This window comes from Sinocyclocheilus grahami, unplaced genomic scaffold (assembly GCF_001515645.1).
Source record: "Sinocyclocheilus grahami isolate Dianchi unplaced genomic scaffold, SAMN03320097.WGS_v1.1 scaffold111.1, whole genome shotgun sequence".
Taxonomy (NCBI): Eukaryota; Metazoa; Chordata; class Actinopteri; order Cypriniformes; family Cyprinidae; genus Sinocyclocheilus; species Sinocyclocheilus grahami.
Window position 1 is genome coordinate 1,018,869 of NW_015505290.1, and position 23,723 is coordinate 1,042,591.

Sequence of the window (23,723 nt, forward strand, 5' to 3'; positions counted from 1 at the left end):
TTTTGAATGAAATTTTCTTCGGGGTTGGATCTGAGTGCCTGACCGTGGAGAATGCAGCAGACTACTGTGAAATTGCACACTTTCTATTGGGATAGTACAGTATTGCTCCACTACTGTGCTCCAGCCACATTCTTTAACCCTGTAAAGCTTAACATATGAATAAATAGTCTGTATAATCTAATTTTTTTTAAATAGTTTACTGAAACATTAGACAAAATATTTTTAAAAATCTGTAATTTGGTGCAGGTGCTGATATTTACATGACCAAAAAGTAACATTAAATTATTAAAATGATACTCCTGATATTTTTTCTATCTACAGCTCTGAATCCAGTCTATACATAACCACAGATTCTTCCTTTATGAGGGCTGCTAACTACATTCCTTTGAACTTCTACTGACTAGCTCTCAATTTATGCAGGTGTCAATGCCGAGGTCCTAAAGTATACGCTTGATGAGCTGAAAATCCTCTCCAGGTAACTATCTGATGCGTACAGAAAGATCTGGAAGGATCTCAAAGGGTTTCACTGTTGCCATGGAGCCCATATTCATTCCTCATTTTTCTTCCCTATTTGCCTGTAATTTGGTGCAGGTGCTGATATTTACATGACCAAAAAGTAACATTAAATTATTAAAATGATACTCCTGATATTTTTTCTATCTACAGCTCTGAATCCAGTATATGTCTATACATAACCACAGATTCTTCCTTTATGAGGGCTGCTAACTACATTCCTTTGAACTTCTACTGGCTAGCTCTCAATTTATGCAGGTGTCAATGCCGAGGTCCTAAAGTATACGCTTGATGAGCTGAAAATCCTCTCCAGGTAACTATCTGATGCGTACAGAAAGATCTGGAAGGATCTCAAAGGGTTTCACTGTTGCCATGGAGCCCATATTCATTCCTCATTTTTCTTCCCTATTTGCTATGATTTGAAGTTTGTGCCCCTCTGGGTAAGCCACCATCAATGAGATCACGCTGATAGGCCAGAGGTCCTCAGAGAAAGAACACGCCCTCACCTGTGTTTTAAATGTATGCACAGATCCTTTAAATGCTGGGGATGAATGCACAGTAAACACAAAGTAACCCTGTGTGCATTGGGAGCACTGACGCCTAACGGTGCTTTATTATTTCTATGCAGATGCTTTGCATATTTCATTGGACCACCAGTGCAGAGCAGGGCATTACCGACAGGAACACTGTTCCAGTGGGATTTTGAGACAGCATACGTGGAAACATACATGGACATACGTGGAAGCACACACACACATACATGGAAGCACACACACACATACACACTGTACTCTTGCTTTTAGCTCTACCATCTCCCCAGGGGCAGCAGTCACATGGAATGAAGCTCTAGGGAAGATCTCGATTATACAACTAATTACAAAATACCTGTGATGCAAATAACACTAAAACGCTTCACTAGCTACGCACAATGCATGTAATGCTTTACCTTAAAAACAATAGTAGAAGCCAAAGCCTGGGATAAAAGCAACAGTCCAATCAAACTGTTTTAATCAAAAACAGTAATATTGTGAAACATTATTACAATTTAAAATAAATTATATATATTTTAAAATGCAATTTATTCATGTGATGAAAAAGCTGAATTTTCAGCAGCCATTACTTCAGTCACATCTTCCACATACTTCAGTGCCACATGATCCTTCAGAAATAATTGTAATATGCTTACATGATACTGACTCTTCAACCCTAAAGGGAACAGCCCCATTACAAGCTCTTAAATCAAGTAGCAGATGCTGTATAGCCCATCACTGTCATTCCAGTAAGTTCATCAATCACATCATGATTTAAATATACTTCCACTACTGGAGGAACCTTATAAAGTACCTCTTCTAATTTATTGCCAATACAGCTGATGTCGAAGTTCAAAGATCTCAATGCAGGCTTTCCATACCTGATTCTGCACTCTCACATCGGTAAATGCACATGAGCTATTCATGAAGCAATACTGAATACACATCTGGCGTGTGACGTTTAACAAATGCCCCTTTAGAACAACAGATCTCATATTTACCTAACAACAAGCTCAAGCGACGTGCCAGGCTATGAATAATCTGATTGTGCTGTTAATATTTATTAGTACATCAAGGGTCAGAAGTGGCATAGATTAACATTTTGATAAGGCAAATAGTCCTTCATTTACAAAGTAATCACTGTAGGTGATTTGAATGCCTGATAGATGCTTAATAAAGTTTGTGGTTCAGTGTGTGGTGATGAGTAGCTTATATTCTCGACACGGCATTACTAAGGCTCGTAATGCTCATCTATGTCAAAGGAATGTGAGCACAGTCACCTGTGATGCATAATTTTCTATATTCATAAATATTTAATAAAAGCTATATGGATAAGTACAGCCAGTAGAGTTTTGATTATTCAACAGGGAGAAGATAGGCAGTAATTAGTTACTGAAATTGTGGTGTTTTCATTGACATTTTCATAAATACCATGTGTCTGTAACTGCCAAAGCAGGGAGATTACTATTCAAGCACTAAAGTTAGACTTCAAGTTCTTTATTGGCATCAATGGTTCCTTGAAGAACCTTTTACATCCATGCACTTCTAAAAATTAAGGTTCTAAAAAGGTGTTTTCACAGTGATGCCATAGAAGAACCCTTTTTGTTACCCCAACAACCTTTCAGTTAACATTTCTTAAAACAACCATTTTAGTGTGAAGAACATTTTACAAATCTACAGAAGCTTTTTCCACTCTAAAGAACCTTTTGTGAACTGAAAAGGTTCCATGGATGTTAAAGGTTCTTCATGGAACTATTGATTCCAATAAAGCACCTATTATTTTATTTTAAGAGTGTGGTACCTTTCCACAAAATGTTCTTTACAGTGGGAAAAGGTTCTTTGGATTATCAAAATGATTATCAAAACTTTTTTAAGAACTATTGGTTACACTTTATTTTAAGGTGTCCTTGTTTCAGTGTAATTATACATTTAAGTACTGAGTAATATTAATCAACTACATGTACTTGTATATGGTTAGGGTTAGGATTAGGGTTTGGCTTAGGGTTACTTGCATGTAATTATGCATAATTTATTGTTATTATAATATTAAGTACATGTAACAAGGACACTAAAATAAAGTGTTGCCAAACAATTCTCTGAAAAGCTCTTTGGGGAACCCAAAATGGTTCTTCTATGGAACTGCTGTAAAAATCCACCTTTTGAAACCTTTATTTTTAATAGCATTTGCTACCACAGCTGTCACTAAATACAGAATGGTTTAATTTCAAAACTGCTTGTTCATTGGATAGTCTTTCCATCTGATAGGCTGTTTATCTGCTAGAGAGTGATACTCGCTGAACTCACTTCCTGTCGCTCTGTACACACCCACTGACAAGAGTCTCAGTTGGGCACAGGTGCCCTGCCACAAAGTGACAGCAGCTGCCATCAAGTCTCTGAGGGGAAATTCCAAATATATATATATGTGTGTGTGTGTGTGTGTGTGTGTCTTTAAAGAGCTCCTGTGTGGGCTAGGATCACTGTCAAAGGACAAGTGCTTCAGTTTAGCAGTGGCACACGCTGACAAGGAAAATAGCCACTGGTTTATATGAGATCAAGAGAGAGAGAGAGAAAAACAGAAAGTGAGAGTAAATGGTGGGAAAAGTAGGATCTGATTCAGTTGGGCACAGGTGCCCTGCCACAAAGTGACAGCAGCTGCCATCAAGTCTCTGAGGGGAAATTCCAAATATATATATATGTGTGTGTGTGTGTGTGTGTGTGTGTGTGTCTTTAAAGAGCTCCTGTGTGGGCTAGGATCACTGTCAAAGGACAAGTGCTTCAGTTTAGCAGTGGCACACGCTGACAAGGAAAATATCCACTGGTTTATATGAGATCAAGAGAGAGAGAGAGAAAAACAGAAAGTGAGAGTAAATGGTGGGAAAAGTAGGATCTGACAATGCCCATCAATCATAAATACACATATAGCCTATACAAGTAACCTCCATGGCTGACTGCAGTGATGCTCACAAGCAGCACTCTCCAACATAAAGTGACAGCTTGTCGCTCTCATTATACTACCATGTGCTATTGGGCCAAGCAGGCTGCAACACACAAACATCCCTGCTTAAAATCCAACTGACCTTAATTCAGTATTTTTGTGTGGTTCTTCAGTAAAAATATCTCAAGTTAAACATCCTTAAAATAAGATAGATTTTCTTGAAATTGTAAGATATTTATGACTTTTAAATGTAAACCTCACTCATTTTTGTTAGGTGTACACCTTAAAAAAATTTAAATAATATTTAATAAAGTATAAAGTAATTCTGTTAATGAATAAATCTGGTTGGATTTATTCACATGAGCTATATTCACATAAAATAATGCACTGTCAATTCAAGTTTGTGTTTATGTGTGTTAATTAAATTTTTTACCACAAGGCTGAAAAATGCAACACTCAAGATAAGATTAAGAGTTCTTACCTCTGGTGGTCTCATCTTCAATGGGCTGCTTGAAGACAGTGATGTCTTTAAAAGTGCAGAGGAACAGGACCACCTTATCGTTCTCATTCCTGATGGGGGCCACCTGCATGTAGAGCCACACAGGGGTTCCTGACAGCACCGGATGAACACAACGAGAGAGGAGAGAGGGCGGGATGAAAGGAAAGTAAAGTATGAAAAGTGGTACGTGAAAAGAAGAGAATCGAGGGTATAAAAGAAGTCATGACCAGGAGGATAAGACATGGATGAGAATGGTGAGGGAAAGTGAAAGTGACAGAGGGGTTAAATGAAGGGAAGGTGTCGAATAATTGATAATGAGATTATGGTGGCGAATAAAGATTGCAGGAGAAAGACAGGAATTGAGAAAAAAGAGGGAGACAGGAAGATCATTGAGACCAAGGTTCTCGGTTCACCCGTATGAGAAATATACGGTGTAACCCGTGTGCCTAATGGGGCATTACATCTGAGCTTAACAGGACAGCTTTATCTTACAGAGGCTACATGAGGAGATTTATCTTTATAGTAGCTGCATTAGAAAAATTAAAAAGCGGACAGGATGCAATTGTGTCCAAAATGCAAGATGCCTTGAGGTGTAAATGATCAAATAACTCAGCAAAGAAGGTAAGTTTTTTGGGATGGGCATGAGTAGCCGAAGATCGGTCATGATCATAAATTACGTGACTGTTAAAAGAATCCGGATCAGGAGAATAAGGGAATAAGAAGAATGCGTGCACACACACAGACACGCCTCGACAGCTAAACCGAGTGCAACTGAATGGAACAGAACACAGGTTTTTCAGACTCTCTAAAATAACTATTTTTAACTCGTTCCAGCGTATTGTCACACTGTGGGATCTTAGTTGTCATTAACGTCACACTGTATAAACAGTCAAGACATACATAAGAAGATCTGTCTGGAATTTTCCATCATCAATCTGTAATGTGTTTGGTGATGGTGAGCTAAATTTACATGCAGAAAAAACAATCTTCAGTGTTCATTTTGATAATGGCTTGTATTGAAAAGAAAATAGAAATAAATGAAGACGATATGTGTGGAGCAAGTGGTGGTTAGTTGTTATCGCTCATCAGGTTCTGTGCTCCTACTGGTACTTAAAAGTTGATTGCAATGGTCATTAATCGGTTGTCACTGAACATGTCAAGTTAGCGATCAAAGAGTCCAGATTTCAGCATAGGATCAGAGGAATCTTTTAGGATTTAGGCCAAAATCATACAGTGTGCACCCAAACTTTATGTCAAAAATCTGTGAAGAAAACAGAAAGTGAACCACAGGGCAACCAAGCTAAAAGATCATATAAATAGCAATCAGGGCCGTTTCTAGGCATAGGCAAGCTAGGCGGTCGCCTAGGGCGCCACCAGCTGAAGGGGCGCCAATGAGTGCACATACTGGCACTTTTAGCAGGGTTGTGATAAAGAGTGGCACAGTCACCCTGAAATATGACTGCCGCCCCCACTGGATCCCCCAACATTATTGGGCTAGAGTACTGTCAATCTGACGATGCCTGTATGCCACTAGATCAGAGTGCTGTCAATTGCTGCCTGATTGTTGCATGCAAAGTTTGCATTTGGAGCGCTCAACAACGCCATTAGATCAGAGGGCTCTGCCAGTGCTTTGGCAAGGTAACACTTTTTTTGCCATGCAATAAAGCTAAGTTCAAAGGCCAATTTAAAATATTGGTACAGTAAATAAAGTGCACAAAATCAGTATATATGAATATACAATATTTTGTTTAGGCAGTATTTGTGGCACATTTGTCCAAATATTTGTGGCAGATTTGTCCAAAAGGTGTGCGTTTTTTGCGCCAATGCATTGTTAAAGGATCAGCGTGTCATGTAATATTCACATATAAACTTTAACATCCAATTAAAAATATTTGTATAGTAAAATTCGCTAATTCACGAGATCAATACATCCTTTATTAAGTGTCGAAATGCTGAATCAGTTCATTCACTTCCAACAGAGCTTAATGGGAGCAGCGTCATAGAGGGCAGAGCGTCACGTTATTTAAAGAGCAAAGGGTCTGAATACTTAGGACCATGTGATATTTCAGTTTTTCTTTTTTAATAAATCTGCAAAAATGTCAACAATTCTGTGTTTTTCTGTCAATATGGGGTGCTGTGTGTACATTAATGAGGAAAAAAAATAACTGAAATGATTTTAGCAAATGGCTGCAATATCACAAAGAGTGAAAAATTTAAGGGGGTCTGAATACTTTCCGTACCCACTGTATATATATAATTTGGGGAGGGGCAATAGGGATTTCGCCTAGGGCGTCAAATTGGCTAGAAACGGCCCCTGATAGCAATAATATATAATATAACACAATGTAACAACCAACCTGAGAAGACTAAATGACTTAAATGCCCAAACCTATTTCAAGTAAGACACATAGTGGCTCTTTTGCCTCCCCGTAGCTTTGGCCTTGCCAATCATCAAGATTTTTTTCATTTGCGATCTGGGACAGGAGCTGAAAACTGAGGCATAAAACCGGACACTTTCTGCTGGCTGTATTGACGTTCACGCTGTGTTTGCAAATGAAGTGGATTTGTGAATTTTTTTATGTAAAATCCAGACACACTTTTCAATGAGCATGTGCTGCTTGATACAGTGCCTGTATTTAAAAGAAGAACGTTCAAAATAAGCCTATATTATCTGAATATCAATAAAAAGGGGTCTATATTTTTTTTATCAGTTTTATATATATTGATTACCAGCTAAAAATGGTTTTAAGTCAGTTATTTCTATCTTTGCTGTAGTGTGTCAGTAGGAAATATCAGATTACATTCCAAACATTCATTTTGCAATTAATTGTAATAATCTAGTGAGATTTTTGTTTGCACAAGGAACAGAACAAACTGAGACAGACTAAATCCAGAAAAACTGTGCTAACGTCTCCAAGATGCTTCAAGAGACCTACCTGCAAAGCTACCTGAGAAATTATGCGCAAGGGCACCTAGAGCAAAAGTTTAAACACAATGGATGGTCATACCAAATGTTGATTTCATTTAGATAATAGGAGTTAATGGATAAAGAAAATCTATTTATGACATTATTTTTGACAGCATCGTATTTTTACACAAGTGCCGAAAACATTTAACAGTACTGTAGATTTGCAGGTAGGTTTCTTGAAGCATCTTGGAGACGTTGGCACAGTTCTTCTGGATTGAGTCTATCTCAGTTTGTTCTGTTTCTTCATGTTATTCTAGACAGACTGGATAATGATGAGATCAGATCTCTGTGTGGAGCACTGGCTGTTGTCAGACTCCTTGTGCAAACAAAAATCTCACTAGATTATTACAATTAACGGCAAAATCCTTGTGCAAACAAAAATCTCACTAGATTATTACAATTAATGGCAAAGTGAATGTTTGCAAATGTAAACTGATATTTCCTATACTGACACACTACATCAAAAGATAGAAATAACTGACTTAAAACCATTTTTAGCTGGTGAAAAACTTTTTGAATTTGAAGATCAGGGTACATTTTAACTTATTTTGTAGTACTAAATGAAAAAAAAATTATATTTAGGCAAAATAAGAAAAATGTACACATCTCCATTCTGTTCAAAATGCAAAATGCTCTTAATGCATCGTTTTTCCTTCTGGAGCATCAGTGAGCGTTTTGAACCTTCTGTAATAGTTGCATACGAGTCCCTCAGTTGTCCTCAGTGTGAAAAGATGGATCTCAAAATCATACAGTCATTGTTAGAAAAGGTTCCAATACACAAAAATGCTGGGAAAAAAAAGAATTTGTGGGATCTGAAGGATTTTTCTGAAGAACAGCAGGCAGTTTAACTGGTCAGGACAAACAAGGGACTCATGAACAACTATCACTAAACAAAAAAACACAGCTGTAGATCATTCAGGTAAGAACACAGTATTAAGAATCAACTTTTGAACGTTTTGATTTTTATGAATTCAACTATTATTTTCTCTTGTGGACTATATGTAAACATCTTTTATGTGAAATATCTTATTCAGGTCAGTACTACATAAACAATAACATGCATTTTATATGACCCCTCTTATTTTGGTAAAATAATTAACATTTTGCAGATTCTGAAAGGGGGATGTAAACATTTGACCTCAACTGTATATCAAACAGGAAAATGAAGCGATTTTCTTAAATCACTTTCATTCATTTCAGGAATTCAGCTTCCAACATGGACACAATTTCATCTCTGTACTTTCACTTTTCTGCTATGCAGCAGGCACAGCTAAACAATCGTAACTGGGAATACTCACTGTTCTTCTTATAGAGCAGCACTTCAAAGCAATTGGACTCATAGTTATCAAAGGTCTGTCTGACTTTGTCAATTGTCTTCTTGTCTGTCAGCTCGCCATACATGAAACTGCCGGGGGGACAGAGAGACAAAGGATGAAAAGTCGAAAAAGGTTGTGAGAGTGAGAGAAGTGGGTGTGAAAGTGAGAAACAGGTGATGAAAATGAGCAAGACAAAGAGAGCAGAAAAAGAGAGTTAGAGGAGAGTGCACACCTGTGTGGCACACACATCCGCCCAGCAAACTCTACCTCGTCTTTCACTGTCAGTTAATTCACAGAGTGTGCACAAGGGGGAGTGGCTGATGACACGGGCTGTCAGTTACTGCAGCCGCTCTATTTAACATGCAGAGGCTGGACAAACAGTAGACACTGAACCACAGTTCCGACATGCTCTGCCCTTAAGGTTATGTAAAAGGAAGGAAACATTAAATTTGAAACAGTTTAGGAGAGCAGCAAAAGACAAGATATTCTTGTTTTTAGCGACTGAAGTTCTCGTAAATGTTTGCAAATAAGGTAGCAACACTGGGATTCAAAAGTCTAAGACCACATTGAAAATCTGGCAGTCAGATTATAATTCTAGCCTGAAAAAATACAAGAGACTTTAGAGAAAACAGTTAATGCAAAATATTTATAATTCTGCATCACTCGTTAAGTAGATTTGTGACAATGATCATGTGAACACCTTTGTACAGTCCTTAGTTCATGCTGCTTGAGTGCTAATGTCATTAAAAGAAGAAAATACAGAAAAATCTCAAATTCATGTTCATTTTCTAATTCAGCTTTTTATTCGTTTAGCTTTAAAATGTTTTGCTGATTATAAAATTTGGATCAAATTTTCAGACTAACGTGCATCAAATTCAAAAAATGCCAAATTGGTTTCAGATTTTGGATAATACAATTTAATAATGATAACAAACAAGACATTCATAAAATTCTTTAACATTTTATCAAATATAAATTAGATTAAAAAAATGAAAGACAAAAATCTTCAATACATAATGACTAAGCTGCAGATTTTAGAATTGACACAAGGAAGAGGTAAGACGTAGGGTGAGTGTGGTGGATCTTTTTATGCAGTATATTCATATACATTGGATATTAATAAATTGCATATATAATGGGTATATTAATATTTCCCATTTCTCAATTTCATGACAATATTACAATATGAATTTGGTAAATTATTATTTTTTATTTTTTCTGGTCACTCTATTTTAAGGTCCAGTTTTCACTATTAACTAACTATTAACTAACTATGCAACTTTTGCCTTAATTCTAAAGTCCTAATTTGCTGATTATTAATAGTTAGTCAGGTAGTTGTTAAGTTTAGGTATTAGGCAGGATTAGAGATGTAGAATATGGTCATGCAAAATATGTGCTTTATAAGTCCTAGCAAAGAGCCAAACTGGTTCCTATACCAAAGTGTTACCATTTTCCTTTTTATTTCCATCTTTTCAAATCATGTTATAATCAAAGGAGTTTATTACGTTACTGAGCACTCAAACTTTTTCCTTTCTCTATCTTTCTCATCCATTGTCCATTTCTTTCTTAAGTGGACACCGGAGGACAATGCTCTACACGTGAGTCTCGTAATGTAGCGATTTTAGCAAACTACTACAATCAGGACTGGGTGACTTTGAAACCTCTTTAGCATTGTGCTAAATCCCCCAGTTTCCTTTTAAAGATTTTATTTATTTTGCATCTTACTATCACTTCAGCTTCCATAAAACTAAAAATACAGAGGTAATTATGGTGCATTTGAGTTTTGTGGCCCTAAGCTTCTCAGAGATTTTTAGTATCAAATCCTCACCCTTATTGCTTTAGCTGACAAAGGCTTGTGCCAATTCTACCTCTAAAACTCCCCTTGAATCCTGAGTCAATCTGGAGTCATATCACAGTCTGTAGGCAGATCCATATCACTGCATGTAGGTAGAGCCAAATCGCTGCAGTTGGTATTTCTATTTCTACTCTGATGACTGGCTCCTTACTGAGCGCATTTAGCGCTAACAAGGTGTTCAGTGATGGCTCAGGAGAAATGCGCTTTCTGAGTGGCTAAATAGCACATGCAGATTCTACTATGGCTGATGTGAGAAGTGTGATTTAGCATCATTGCTAACTCAAGCAGAGTGAGAAAATGACACTTCTGTCCTTAACACTTAACCAAATCATTAGCGAAACATCCTCACTTGACTGATAAGTGAAACTTGCAGGTATAGCGGTCAGTTCTCACTTGAGAAAGATAGAAAATAATACTAAATTATCAAACTCTGTCCTTCCTCTACTTCATATTCTGCATTGCATCAGTTTAATAGATTCAGCTTCTGTTATCTGAGCATAATCCCTCTGGAAATGTTTGTGATGTTTCGTTTTCAGATCCAAAATAATGTAATTCCGTGAAAACACGTAATTTAGTTATGATGCACACTAATGCATTTTTGGATCCTGCATACCTTAGCCAGAAAAGTTGCGAATATAAATTTAAATCACATCACTGCCTGTCCCTGACTACTGAATGAGGACAGGGTAAAAATAGACAGGTGGAGAGCCACTCACCTGCAGGTACTGCTTTTCTGAGAAAATAATACTAAATTATCAAACTCTGTCCTTCCTCTACTTCATATTCTGCATTGCATCAGTTTAATAGATTCAGCTTCTGTTATCTGAGCATAATCCCTCTGGAAATGTTTGTGATGTTTCGTTTTCAGATCCAAAATAATGTAATTCCGTGAAAACACGTAATTTAGTTATGATGCACACTAATGCATTTTTGGATCCTGCATACCTTAGCCAGAAAAGTTGCGAATATAAATTTAAATCACATCACTGCCTGTCCCTGACTACTGAATGAGGACAGGGTAAAAATAGACAGGTGGAGAGCCACTCACCTGCAGGTACTGCTTTTCTGCATGACCTCTGCCCTGTGGTAACCAGACAGCTTGCAGAATCCGTCATTACTGTAAACTATAGGCCACTCCACGATTTGAGCATTCCCCAACAAGAAACTTGTCTCTGCAAACAAAAATAAAAGAACACTTTTATAAATGTACATAAATAACTAGTACAGTATATGTATATTTAGTGTTCATATTATTGTCTGGCACGTCAGTTTAACCGACTAGTATAGAATAAAAGAAACACTTTCTTTGGCTTAACAGACCTTAAAATAGTCATTTCTGTAGATGTTTTCTTGAAAGCCTAAGCTCTCAGAAGCATAATTTATGAGAACAAACAGAACTGCTGTTGGGAAGAAAGAGAGGCAATCACATGCTAGTACCATGACCCAGTAGAGCATTTTCTCCATTGAAGCTATTCAAAATTTTTGTAAGCAACATTAAAGGGGTACTATTATGCTTTTTCACTTTTTTAATTTTAGTCAGTTTGTAGTGTGTATGTCTGAGCATAAAAAAGATCTAGAAAGTTACAAATCTCAAAGTCCACTCCAAAGGGAGATATTTCGTTTTTTAAAAATCCATTTTCAAGAACTACAGCAAACGGCTCGTTTGGACTACAGCGTTTGGTTTCCGGGCTTTGTGAAATCACAAAGCGGCTCATTGGAATATCATTAAAAAGAATTCCCACCTACAGAAATTCGAATGGTTGGGGGATGGGAGGGGCGAGGTTGTGGTTAGAACGCTTGGTTGAGTGAGTGCATCAGACAAGACGACGAAGAAGAAGAGCTGCTGCAGTCAGAGTTAGTGCGTCAGAGAAAACCAAGAAGAAGAGCTGCTGTGCTGTAGCCTCAAATTTTTGGCATGTCTAGATCAACAATTCTTACAAGTACAACACGACATAGCTGGGCGCCGCAGACAGACGCCGAACGGCGCCGCCAGAGTGCTTACACTCATAGAAAATAATGTATTTGAATTTTAAAGATGTGGCGGGACGCTGCGCTTCTCGTCCGGTGCGCGACCGCCTGAAACGCTGTTTTTTCCCCTCCGTGCCCAAACGTCTTTGTTTGGGCTTCCGAAAGCGGATGATGTCCGGAAACAGTGGTTGCAAACGGAGCAAGGGGCGTGACAGTACTGAAACACCATCTAAGCTGTTCACCAATCACAACGCACTGGGAAAGCTAACTAATCACAACACATTTTGTTTTTCGGAAGGCGGACCTTCATCAAAGCCGGAACTAATCGAGCCATTTGTGCCAGCCTGGGGAGAAAGGTATTGTAATAATGTAAATGATGTGAAAAATAATGCGTTTTTCGAACCACCAAGGATGAGAGCATGTTCTAGTACACCCCCAAAACAAAATCAAGACTTTGTAAAAGAGCATAATAGGACCCCTTTAAAATATTTTCTAAGTCAAGACATTCCACTCTGTTTATATTCAAAAGTTTAGGTTTGGTAAGTTTTTTGAAAGAAGTCTCTGCTCATCATGGCTGCATTTATTTGATCAAAAATACAGTAAATCGAGAAACATTGTGAAATATTATTGCAATTAAAATAACTGTTTTCTATCTCAGCATATTTTAAAACGAAATGTATTCTTGTGACACAAAGCTGAATTTTCAGCATCATTACTTGAGTCTTCATTGTCACATGATCCTTCAGAAATCATTCTAATATGATGATTTGCTAACATTATTTTTTATTATAAATAAAAAAAAAATATTTTAATTCAATGCATCTTTGCGGAATAAAAGTATTAAAAATATATATATAACTGGCCCCAAACTTTTGAATAGCAGTGTATATAATCTTATTTTATTTATCAAAAATATACTAAATATACTAACTACAAAACAATATGTGGTGGCTAAATCTGCAAACTAACTACTTAACAAATAAACTGCATTAGTTTCTGTAGTTGTGTGACTGCAAAATAAAATTAAATAATGAATTAAATAATAATATAACTGTAAAATAAAACAGCACATATAACATTTAGTCTAATCATCTTAAATGACCCAGACACCTTTTTTCCAAAGGTTAAACACTTCCCTTTCAGTGGCAATTTGTTTAAAAGAAAAAAGACTTGAGTTTCAAACTCTAATTTGTACTCCATTTGTGGAAACTGCCTTAATCAGTTCATCCTTCCATTTGACAAATTGAATTGCAATGCAGTCTTGATATCAATGTAATTGATACACAGTGGTCTAGCCATAGCAGGTGGGTTAAAGACATTTTTCCTGCCATTAAAAAGACTAAGCCATCCTCTCTAGTCTTCATTAGTGTTTTAGTGAGGCTAAAGCCAGCTGACTTCAGCCTCTCGACACAGGTATAAAAATAGCAAGGCAAAAAGAACATTACAGCACTGGAAACAAATCAAGGCACAAATTGTTACAGAAATGTCTGTGACAACAATACAAATCCTTACGCACCCACAAACAGAATCATCTTGCTCACACACACACACACACACACAAGGCTTTTATAATGCGGCAGAGCTACAGTTCTCTCTGGACACATGCAGTCCCCCCTGAGGAAGAGAGAGAGAGACAACGTGGTATTTGACACAGCCATTTAAAAAGGTGGCCACTTCTCTCCTTCATTGAATAGTCTCCATTATCTCTTCTCCTCCTCCTCTTTCAGTTTGCCTCTGCAGGACCGGCTGAAAGGAGAAGTGGAAAGGATAAAGTGAAGTGCTGTCCCCTTGAGGAAGGAGAGTTGAGACTCATTACAGTGGTCTCCATGCCATGGCCCCTGCCCTCGGATCAGGGGCGAATTGCGAGGAAGTGCTCCCTGAGGATGCAAAAGACCTAGATCCTGTTTTCAGATCGGGGCTCGGTGATATGATAACCATGTAATGCTCTGTCACTGATGATATATCGCATTCTTAGCCAAGACAGCACGTTCAGACTAATAAAGTCTCTGCTAAGAAGTCAAGCATTAATAACTAATATGGAAAAGGAGTTCAGGCGAGTGGAGCAGGACCGTGTACAGTCACATCCACAGCATAACCACAATACAGGAAAATCTATGTGTAACGGTGTAAGGAAAGACATTATAGTTTAGATGTTTTTAATTAAATTTTTTTCTATTCATTTAAAAAAAATTGTTCTATTTCTATTTTTTAAATTTACTTTAGTTTTTATTCGTTTTAATGGAGCCCATAAGACAACATAGTGATAGAGGGGGAAAACATTGTATTTCCATGCTTTTGTGTTTGCATGTAACAGGGCTATTATAGTTAATAAAAATAAAACAAAATCTATATAAAAAATATTTAAATTAGTTTTTTTTGTTTTAACTGAAATAAAATGACATAATAAATTATATACACATACATACATATAAAAATAAAGAAGTTTTAGTTTAATTTGATGTACTAAAATAACTCAAACTTAAGCTGAAATAAAAACGTAAACTATATAGTCATATCTAAAAATAAAATGCAAAAAAATAATTGAAATACTGACAATATATTAATAAACAAAAACACAATATATTAATAAAACAAACTAAAATTTAATTGAAAATGGAAAACATAAAAAATAAAACTAACACAAAACATTAATAAATATAGCATCTCAGTGATACTAAAATAACGATGGTTCACAAAACATAAAAATAAAAATGTTTGCTCCCATCTCATAATTTTTTTTCCATCAACATGTCCCCTTAGGTACAAGTTTTCAATCTGTTATTACTAGGTTTAGCTTTTTCAGATTTTTCTTTTAGTTTTAGAAGGCCTGTCAAAGTTAATTCATTAACTGGTATAATTTCATAAGTGTTCGAATAAATTTCCCAGCACAGTCTTATGGTATTGTTCTCAATAGTGGCATGTTTAATGTGGGCAGGTTTTAAAGGCTTCAAGTTCTATTATATATACATAAAAAAATATATATTTTATTGCATTTACAGTTTGTGGCCATGAAAATGATTTTTAATTCAGTTTCTGTTTTTCCCAGTAATGTTTTTATTTCAGTTTACAATAAGAAGACTAGCTGCAACATGAGATAAAATCTTTATTTAGAATTCAAACTTATATGTGACCCTGGACCACAAAACCAGTCATAAGGGTCAATTTCTCGAAATTCAGATTTATACATCATCTGAAAGCTGAATAAATTAGCTTTCCATTGATGTATGGTTTGTTAGGATAGGACAATATTTGGCCGATATACAACTATTTGAACATCTGGATTATGAGGGTGCAAAAAAAAATGAAAATACAGAGAAAATCGCCTTTAAAGTTGTCCAAAGGAAGTTCTTAGCAATGCATATTACTAATAAAAAAATTGAAAAAACATGATCTTGACTTCGATAATCGATAATTTTGACCCATACAATGTTTTTTTAGCTATTGCTACAAATATACCCCAGCGACTTAAGACTGGTTTTGTGCTCCAGGGTCACATATGAACAAAATTGTTGAAACAGTCTTCAAAATATATTTTGTTACCTACACCTTTCAGAATTCAACGCCTGCTTTATAAAGTAAAGCAATACACACACAACACAGATCCACCTCAAGGCAAAAAGAGCATCCATTTCACAGGCCATGAGAGGACACAGCTGTTTTGTCTGGCGGCATGTAAAATCAATGGAATATTGAGACTAGAAAGACTTTAATCTTTATAATCTCACTTGAGGCAAATTAACACTCAGGTTTACCTGTGTCTCTCTTGAATTACTCTTGTTGTTTTTAGGAGCAGCTCATGTCAGCTGATGCAGACTTTTAATAGCTCAAAAGGTTGAAACATACACATCGATCACACTTCCAGATCCACGTGAAGCCTAAGGCAGTCCGTCAGCACTTTATGTGTATTATGGGATGCTGCTGAAAGCTTATCGTGTAAATGGTGAATAAGAGGCATATTGACAGCGATGAAAGACTTAGTGATGTGCGTGCCAACCCCACGTGGGAGGCCAACAGACAGCTGCTAGGCTGCTCTCCACAATTCCACAGCAGCGTGTTTACTGGAAAAACATCTCACACAAGCACTCACATGAACACCTTTACATATATACACATTGTTTTCTTCCCCCTTTACTTGCCCATTCACACAAACCCATGAAATACAGTGGGGGGAAAAAGTATTTAGTCAGCCACCAATTGTGCAAGTTCTCCCACTTAAAAAGATGAGAGAGGCCTGTAATTTTCATCATAGGTATACCTCAACTATGAGAGACAAAATGAGAAAAAAAAATCCAGAAAATCACATTGTAGGATTTTTAAAGAATTTATTTGCAAATTATGGTGGAAAATAAGTATTTGGTCAATAACAAAATTTAATCTCAATACTTTGTTATATACCCTTTGGTGGCAATGACAGAGGTCAAACGTTTGCTGTAAGTCTTCACAAGGTTTTCACACACAGTTGCTGGTATTTTGGCCCATTCCTCCATGCAGATCTCATATAGAGCAGTAATGTTTTGGGGATGTCGCTGGGCAACACGGATTTTCAACTCCCTCCAAAGATTTTCTATGGGGTTGAGATCTGGAGACTGGCTAGGCCACTCCAGGACCTTGAAATGCTTCTTACGAAGCCACTCCTTCGTTGCCCGGGCAGTGTGTTTGGGATCATTGTCATGCTGAAAGACCTCTTCTTTTTGCATATAGCAAAACACATCAACGGAACATAATAAACTGCACTATAAAAAAAAATTGGGAAAGTTAAAAATCAAGCCAACATGATGCATTGAGATTTTTCAGTTCAGTTTGCACTGCGTGACTTTAAAAACTTAAGTGTTCACTAAATGCAAAATGTTCAGCCAATAAAAAATTAGTAACTTTTCTATAAGGTCCAATTATTTAACTTTAGTTAATGCATTAACTAACATTAGCTAACAAAGAGCAATACATTTGTAAGAGTATTTTTTCATCTTTGTTAATAGTTAATAAAACTGTGCAATGTTAGTTCATGTTAGCTCAGGTCTATTAAAAATATTAACATACAACTTGATTTTGATCATGTGTAATGTTCAAATTAACATCAACAAAGATTGATAAATGCCTCCAAAGTATTTTAAATGTTAGTTCATGTTAACTAATGTTAACAAATGAAACCTTATTGTAAAGTGTTACCAAAACATTTGTCAAATCAACTACAGACTTCTTGTTTAACAATTTATTAATACTTTTTAATTATCATAATTTCCTTCATACACATAATTGATGTAAATTACTGTGAGAAAAAGAACATCTGGCAAGGCAAAGATTTATTAATATCGTATGAAATAGTTTCATTTAATTAGAAATATAAAACACTCAACTCAAATGTCACTGGTGGTAGCAAGCTCTAATCTGACTGGCTGCCAACTTCCTTTTTCTGATATATATTTCATTAAACATGCTCTTAAAAGCCACATTAAAACACACTGTGGTTGGTCGCTTTGAATGTCAGTCAGGCGGTCTTATACTGTTTAAGTTTTAAGTTCTTGGTCACAAAAAGTTGCAACTAGGACCAAGTCCTGATCTTATGCCACACATCGGACTAGGCAAGACTACAATAATGTTGACAATCAATAAACCTCAATGTGTGAAAATATGATCACTGCACAATGAATAACTAAGACCAATAGTATAAAGTCAGCAAAACCCAAAACAATAAACTATCCACACAATTTATTCATGCTGCAATGCATGATGGGAGCTTGCAAGTCAGCAACATTGTTCAATATAAATATGTTTGTTCTGACGACTCTCTCAGGTTAGTAGCGACAACATTCAGGGGGAGTATTATTGGTCTTGCATGTGTTTTTATGTACTCTTATTTTTATGTAAGTCATTCACATTTCTTAGAAGGCTGGAAAAAAATTTATTCCTTGGCATTTGCAATGCAGAGAGACAGGCCATGATTCAGATTCAAAATTTTCAGGTTTGACAAAAGAGGGAAGTAGATTTATAAATTGCTGATTATTAAACCCTGTGCGGAAGAGTCTCTGCTGTCAGACAATTTGTGACCTTTTCTCTGGCTCCATCGCCTCTCGCTGTCTTTCTTTATCTCTCTATAATTCTCTATTCAATTACGGCGTGACACTTTGTGTGTGTCAGCATTTGACTCCATTACTTCCAGCAAGAGGAGAGATGTCCACAGCGTGTGCATTAGGAAATAACCACTGCCAATCTCCGGCCGAAGGCCCTGCCTTAAGCAAACAGCTTTGAGGATAGTTGTCGATTCAATCTCAAGCACACACTTTAGAAATTCCAATAGAGAAGGTTCAGACAGGGGCAGACGAACTTTGAGATTTCCTGAGGGCTAACATGTCACCTTTAATAAAACACATTTGTCCAAACTGCCAAGGGTTTGCTTCAGATTCAAAATGGCTCATTTTACTATGATTAAATGCCGTGAAAACATCTTGCCTTGCTGACTTAGGATCATGCCCAAAGGCTACTCAGGTGGGAAACCCCAATCTCGTGAATCATTCACTGCTTTACCAATATGTAAGCTTTTTTTTCTTTAATTTATACTTTTGTTCAGCAAAGATGCATTAAATTTATCAAAAGTGACAGTAAAGACATTTATAGTCCAAAAGCTTCTATAGTTTCCACAAAAATATTAAGCAGCACAACTGTTTTCAACACAGATAATAATAGTAAATGTTTCTTGAGCAGCAAATCAGCATATTGGAATCATTTCTGAAGGATCATATGACACTGAAGACTGGAACAATGGCAGATGAAAATAAATTCTAATTTGTCAGCACAGGCATAGATGCCATCTTAAAATATATTCACATTGAAAACAGCTATTCTAAATTGCAATTATATTTCACAATATTACAGTTTTACAGTATTTTTGACCAAATAATAAAAAATAATCACCAAAAACTTGGTGGAAAAAAAAGTCCTTTAAAAATATTACTGATCTTAAATGTTAAAAAATAGCATAGCCAGGATATATATTTTCCTTAACTTTTAAAAGCTTAGTGCGACATATTTGATTTGGACGTGACCGCAAATGAGTCATATGAAGCATTTTATAATATTTTATGCTGCTTTTTGGCCTTTTTGGTTCTCAGTAGATCTAGTCCCCATATAATTTACTGGGTATACTCAAAACAGTTTCTACAAATCTCGTTTTGCGTTCCCCACATGAAAGTTTGGAATAGCATTGTGTTTGGGTTTTTGTTTGTTTGTTTTACTATTTCTTTAACCTTTTTTTAGTTTTAGACGTATGCTAATTCACTGTAGTCTCCATCAGCAATAAAGATGAGAGAAATCGAAACATTTTCATACAGCTATCCAGGATGGAAACACGGAGATGGTACAAACCCACAAATACATGGAAATCCATCAAACAGCAGACTGGACTGACAACACAGCAATGCTGTAGCAGAAAGACCAGAGAAGCCTGAACTTTCTGAGGAGGCTGTCAGAGACGTTCTACCAATCTTCTAGGTTAGAAAAGAAGATGGAGGTGCAACTGGAGTCTGTTACAAACAAATCCCCATGTAAATGCTCCCTTAGGTCTGGTGCCATTAGGAGGTACTGAGTGTCTTTCCTGCACTCATCTGCATGTTACTTCTGGCGTTCACTGCAGTGAGAAGTAATGACATTGAACAAGCACATACATTTTATTTTTGGAACCATTAACATAATGCATTCAAATTTTTTCTGTGTATGTGATACTATTGCATCGTATGTGTTCTTGCACTGTCTACGTGGAAGTATGTTGGTGCACCTGCTTCTCTGTGAAAGGGTGACTACAGGGAAAGTGGAAGAAGAAACGGATCCTATTAAGATAAACCTATATTTACACAGAGTACACCATTCTTAGTACCTGTGATCTTTGTGAAAACGATTTTCTGTTGGCCATTATGGAACCTAAGCATGTTAGAAAAACGGACTATTTTCAGTTTAGATACAAATCAGATACTGGTCCCCTTTGCTAGTGAACACAAAACGCAACCATCTCTCTGTTCTTGTAAACTGTGGTTGACGTAAGATAGCACTTTCATTACATCTGTGGCTTTCTAATCTGCATTCATATCTCCTCACATGCTTTTCTGTTATTTTTTTTCTCTCTGGCACTAGTCCTATGATCTCCTTAACGGTATTTTTGTACTATTGTGATGTGTGGTTCTCTTAAAAGTTTCATTTTACCACACAAACTCTACTTTATCGATTTTATCCTCAGAACTGTCAACCTTAAATGCTGGTACAGTATAACTGTCCTCAATATCAAAAAGTGCTTTTGAAATCATTTAATTTCCCAGTCAGTGAGAACCCTGATGTCATTGATTAGCCAAACATCAAGCTGGCTACAAAAAGCTTCTCCAGCACATTAAAACTCAGCACAGTTGTTTTTCTACTTACATAAGAAAATTGGAGGGAAATATGCACTGCTTTTGCTGTTCTAACAATGATATGTAAAGGTAAAAAGCTTTATGAAAGTTGACTTTGTTTACCCCCCAGCTGTGTTTCTCGATTCCCCTAAGTGGATTGGAAAAACTCAAACAAACTCTGCTGTCCGCAAACAAAGGAGAAGACCTACAGGGAGGTGTTGGGTTGTAAATGAGGGACAGAGACACAAAGCCTCAGAAACACCTACATCATTTTGACAGCTGAAAACGCAACCATCTCTCTGTTCTTGTAAACTGTGGTTGACGTAAGATAGTACTTTCATTACATCTGTGGCTTTCTAATCTGCATTCATATCTCCTCACATGCTTTTCTGTTATTTTTTTTCTCTCTGGCACTAGTCCTATGATCTCCTTAACAGTATTTTTGTACTATTGTGATGTGTGGTTCTCTTAAAAGTTTCATTTTACCACACAAACTCTACTTTATCGATTTTATCCTCAGAACTGTCAACCTTAAATGCTCAATATCAAAAAGTGCTTTTGAAATCATTTAATTTCCCAGTCAGTGAGAACCCTGATGTCATTGATTAGCCAAACATCAAGCTGGCTACAAAAAGCTTCTCCAGCACATTAAAACTCAGCACAGTTGTTTTTCTACTTACATAAGAAAATTGGAGGGAAATATGCACTGCTTTTGCTGTTCTAACAATGATATGTAAAGGTAAAAAGCTTTATGAAAGTTGACTTTGTTTACCCCCCAGCTGTGTTTCTCGATTCCCCTAAGTGGATTGGAAAAACTCAAACAAACTCTGCTGTCCGCAAACAAAGGAGAAGACCTACAGGGAGGTGTTGGGTTGTAAATGAGGGACAGAGACACAAAGCCTCAGAAACACCTACATCATTTTGACAGCTGCACTCGTGAAAGGCTTCATTATTTTGAGGTGGACATGCTGCGAATGACGATATAAGAGGTATATGAAAAACAAATTGCTTGAACAATTTAAAATCTTGCCAGAATTATGCTCAGAGATTGGATAATTATTGGCTATTACATAATTGACATTAATTCAGAGTTTTGATAGGTTGGCTTATAACACCCGGTTCAACTTTGCTGCCAAGTGCATGGTGTTTTGGGGTTTCAACTAAAATTATGAAGGTAGGTAGTGGTGTTTTTTTTTTCTTTTCTTTTTTTGTAGTCAAATCAAACCATGTCTCATCTTTCTGAAAACATTCTTTTGATACCTCACTATCCTACTAACTTCATAAAGACAACATAAAAGACCTCAACTTCCCTTCTAGAATCCAACTGAGATCCTTCCAAACTCTCTCCAATGTATCCCATAAATCACACAGCGCTCACTTCCTTTATTTACCACCTGCACACTATTGGCTTGTTATTATAGCTGCATAATCAGATTGTAAATAATTACCAGCTTTACAACTCTAAAACGTTCCACAAGGAGAATTTTGGCATGTTCATCATCAATACGTTCTCTATTCTTCCCTCCCAAATTTACATTTGTATCACCATCAGCATGTAGCCTCAGTTGGAGCTGGCAGCTCATTGGCAGCATAGCGGCACAGGCTTTAGATACATTTTTAAATGTACTTTGGTGAAACTGTGGTAAGGAAGAAGACACTAACCTTGCCTTTTAATTACATGCAACCTCTCATTTCTATTCTTGACATGCAATACTGACTCTTCCTGACTTTGTCTTTGACTTGTGCCTTGTACTGACGGCTATCAAAGTGTTCATTCATCCAGATATAGAATGCATGAACTTCCTTGTAAATTAGTTATTCAAAAAGCCTATGACAAGGAAATAAATGTTCATTTAAACGCAAGAATCAATTATCCAGCCCATTCAGATTCAGTCAGCAAGTTTTAATTTGTAATGGGATGAGGGGAGGATGTCCAGAAACAATATGAGATCTGCTGAACAACTTTATCTGCACTACAATTCGAAATTCCTCCACTCACTGCATCGCTTAAACATTAAACAATGATCACAGTGACAGAAGAGCTCAAAGAATACAAATATCAGTATCTCGTTACTACAATGAAAATAATGTGGAGCCTTCCTCTCAAAAGATGCAAGCTCTGCGTCAGATTTAGAAAAGAGTGTGTGGAAGATTCAGAGACCCTCGGAGGTCAGAGAGCTGCTCACGGCAAATGTCAGGGCATGGTATTATGAGAGGGTACCACATAAAAAAACACTCACACACACACACATAGTTCATTAGAAACAACTGTCTGGTCTAAATGTATACACAAAAACACCCAAATCTATGTCTTTAACTTTTAAGTTTGTGTTATGTGAAATAGAGTGAAGAGATATTAACAGCTTTTGTTGCAGTAATCATGTGTGACCTCTGCTGGTGAGGTCCTTTAACACAAACTCATATGGAACCTGCATGAGGCAAATTCACAAGGAAACTGTATGTGACACAAAATGACTCTGCAATTCCCACCACAGGCAACAAGCCTTCCACACATGAGAAGATCCACAGCAAAACAGCCCAAACAAACTGCATCACCTTTAAATTAACTTTTGCTATGATCAAAAATAATTTGATGATACAAACAACTGAGAATTGAACATGCAGATAAGCTGATGATTCTAGAGCCTCTTTGACTCTTCGGTTAATAGTAATAATAATACAAATACTACTAATACTATTACTATTGCTACTACTACTACTACTAATAATAATAATATAAATTGTTTAAAAAAAAGTGATTACACAG

The 23,723-nt window shown here is 36.6% G+C and overlaps 1 protein-coding gene across 1 annotated transcript in view; it reads right to left on the reverse strand.

Moving 5' to 3' along the window:
• Positions 1 to 23,723, reverse strand: part of LOC107589081 (potassium voltage-gated channel subfamily H member 5-like) — a 41,311-nt gene that overhangs the window by 16,684 nt on the left and 904 nt on the right. Inside the window, exons 2-4 of the mRNA XM_016277411.1 lie at positions 11,665 to 11,788; positions 8,744 to 8,850; positions 4,460 to 4,588 (exon numbers count right to left, since the gene is read on the reverse strand). Coding sequence (XP_016132897.1) covers positions 4,460 to 4,588; positions 8,744 to 8,850; positions 11,665 to 11,788 — 360 coding nt within the window. The remainder of the gene's footprint in view (positions 1 to 4,459; positions 4,589 to 8,743; positions 8,851 to 11,664; positions 11,789 to 23,723) is intronic.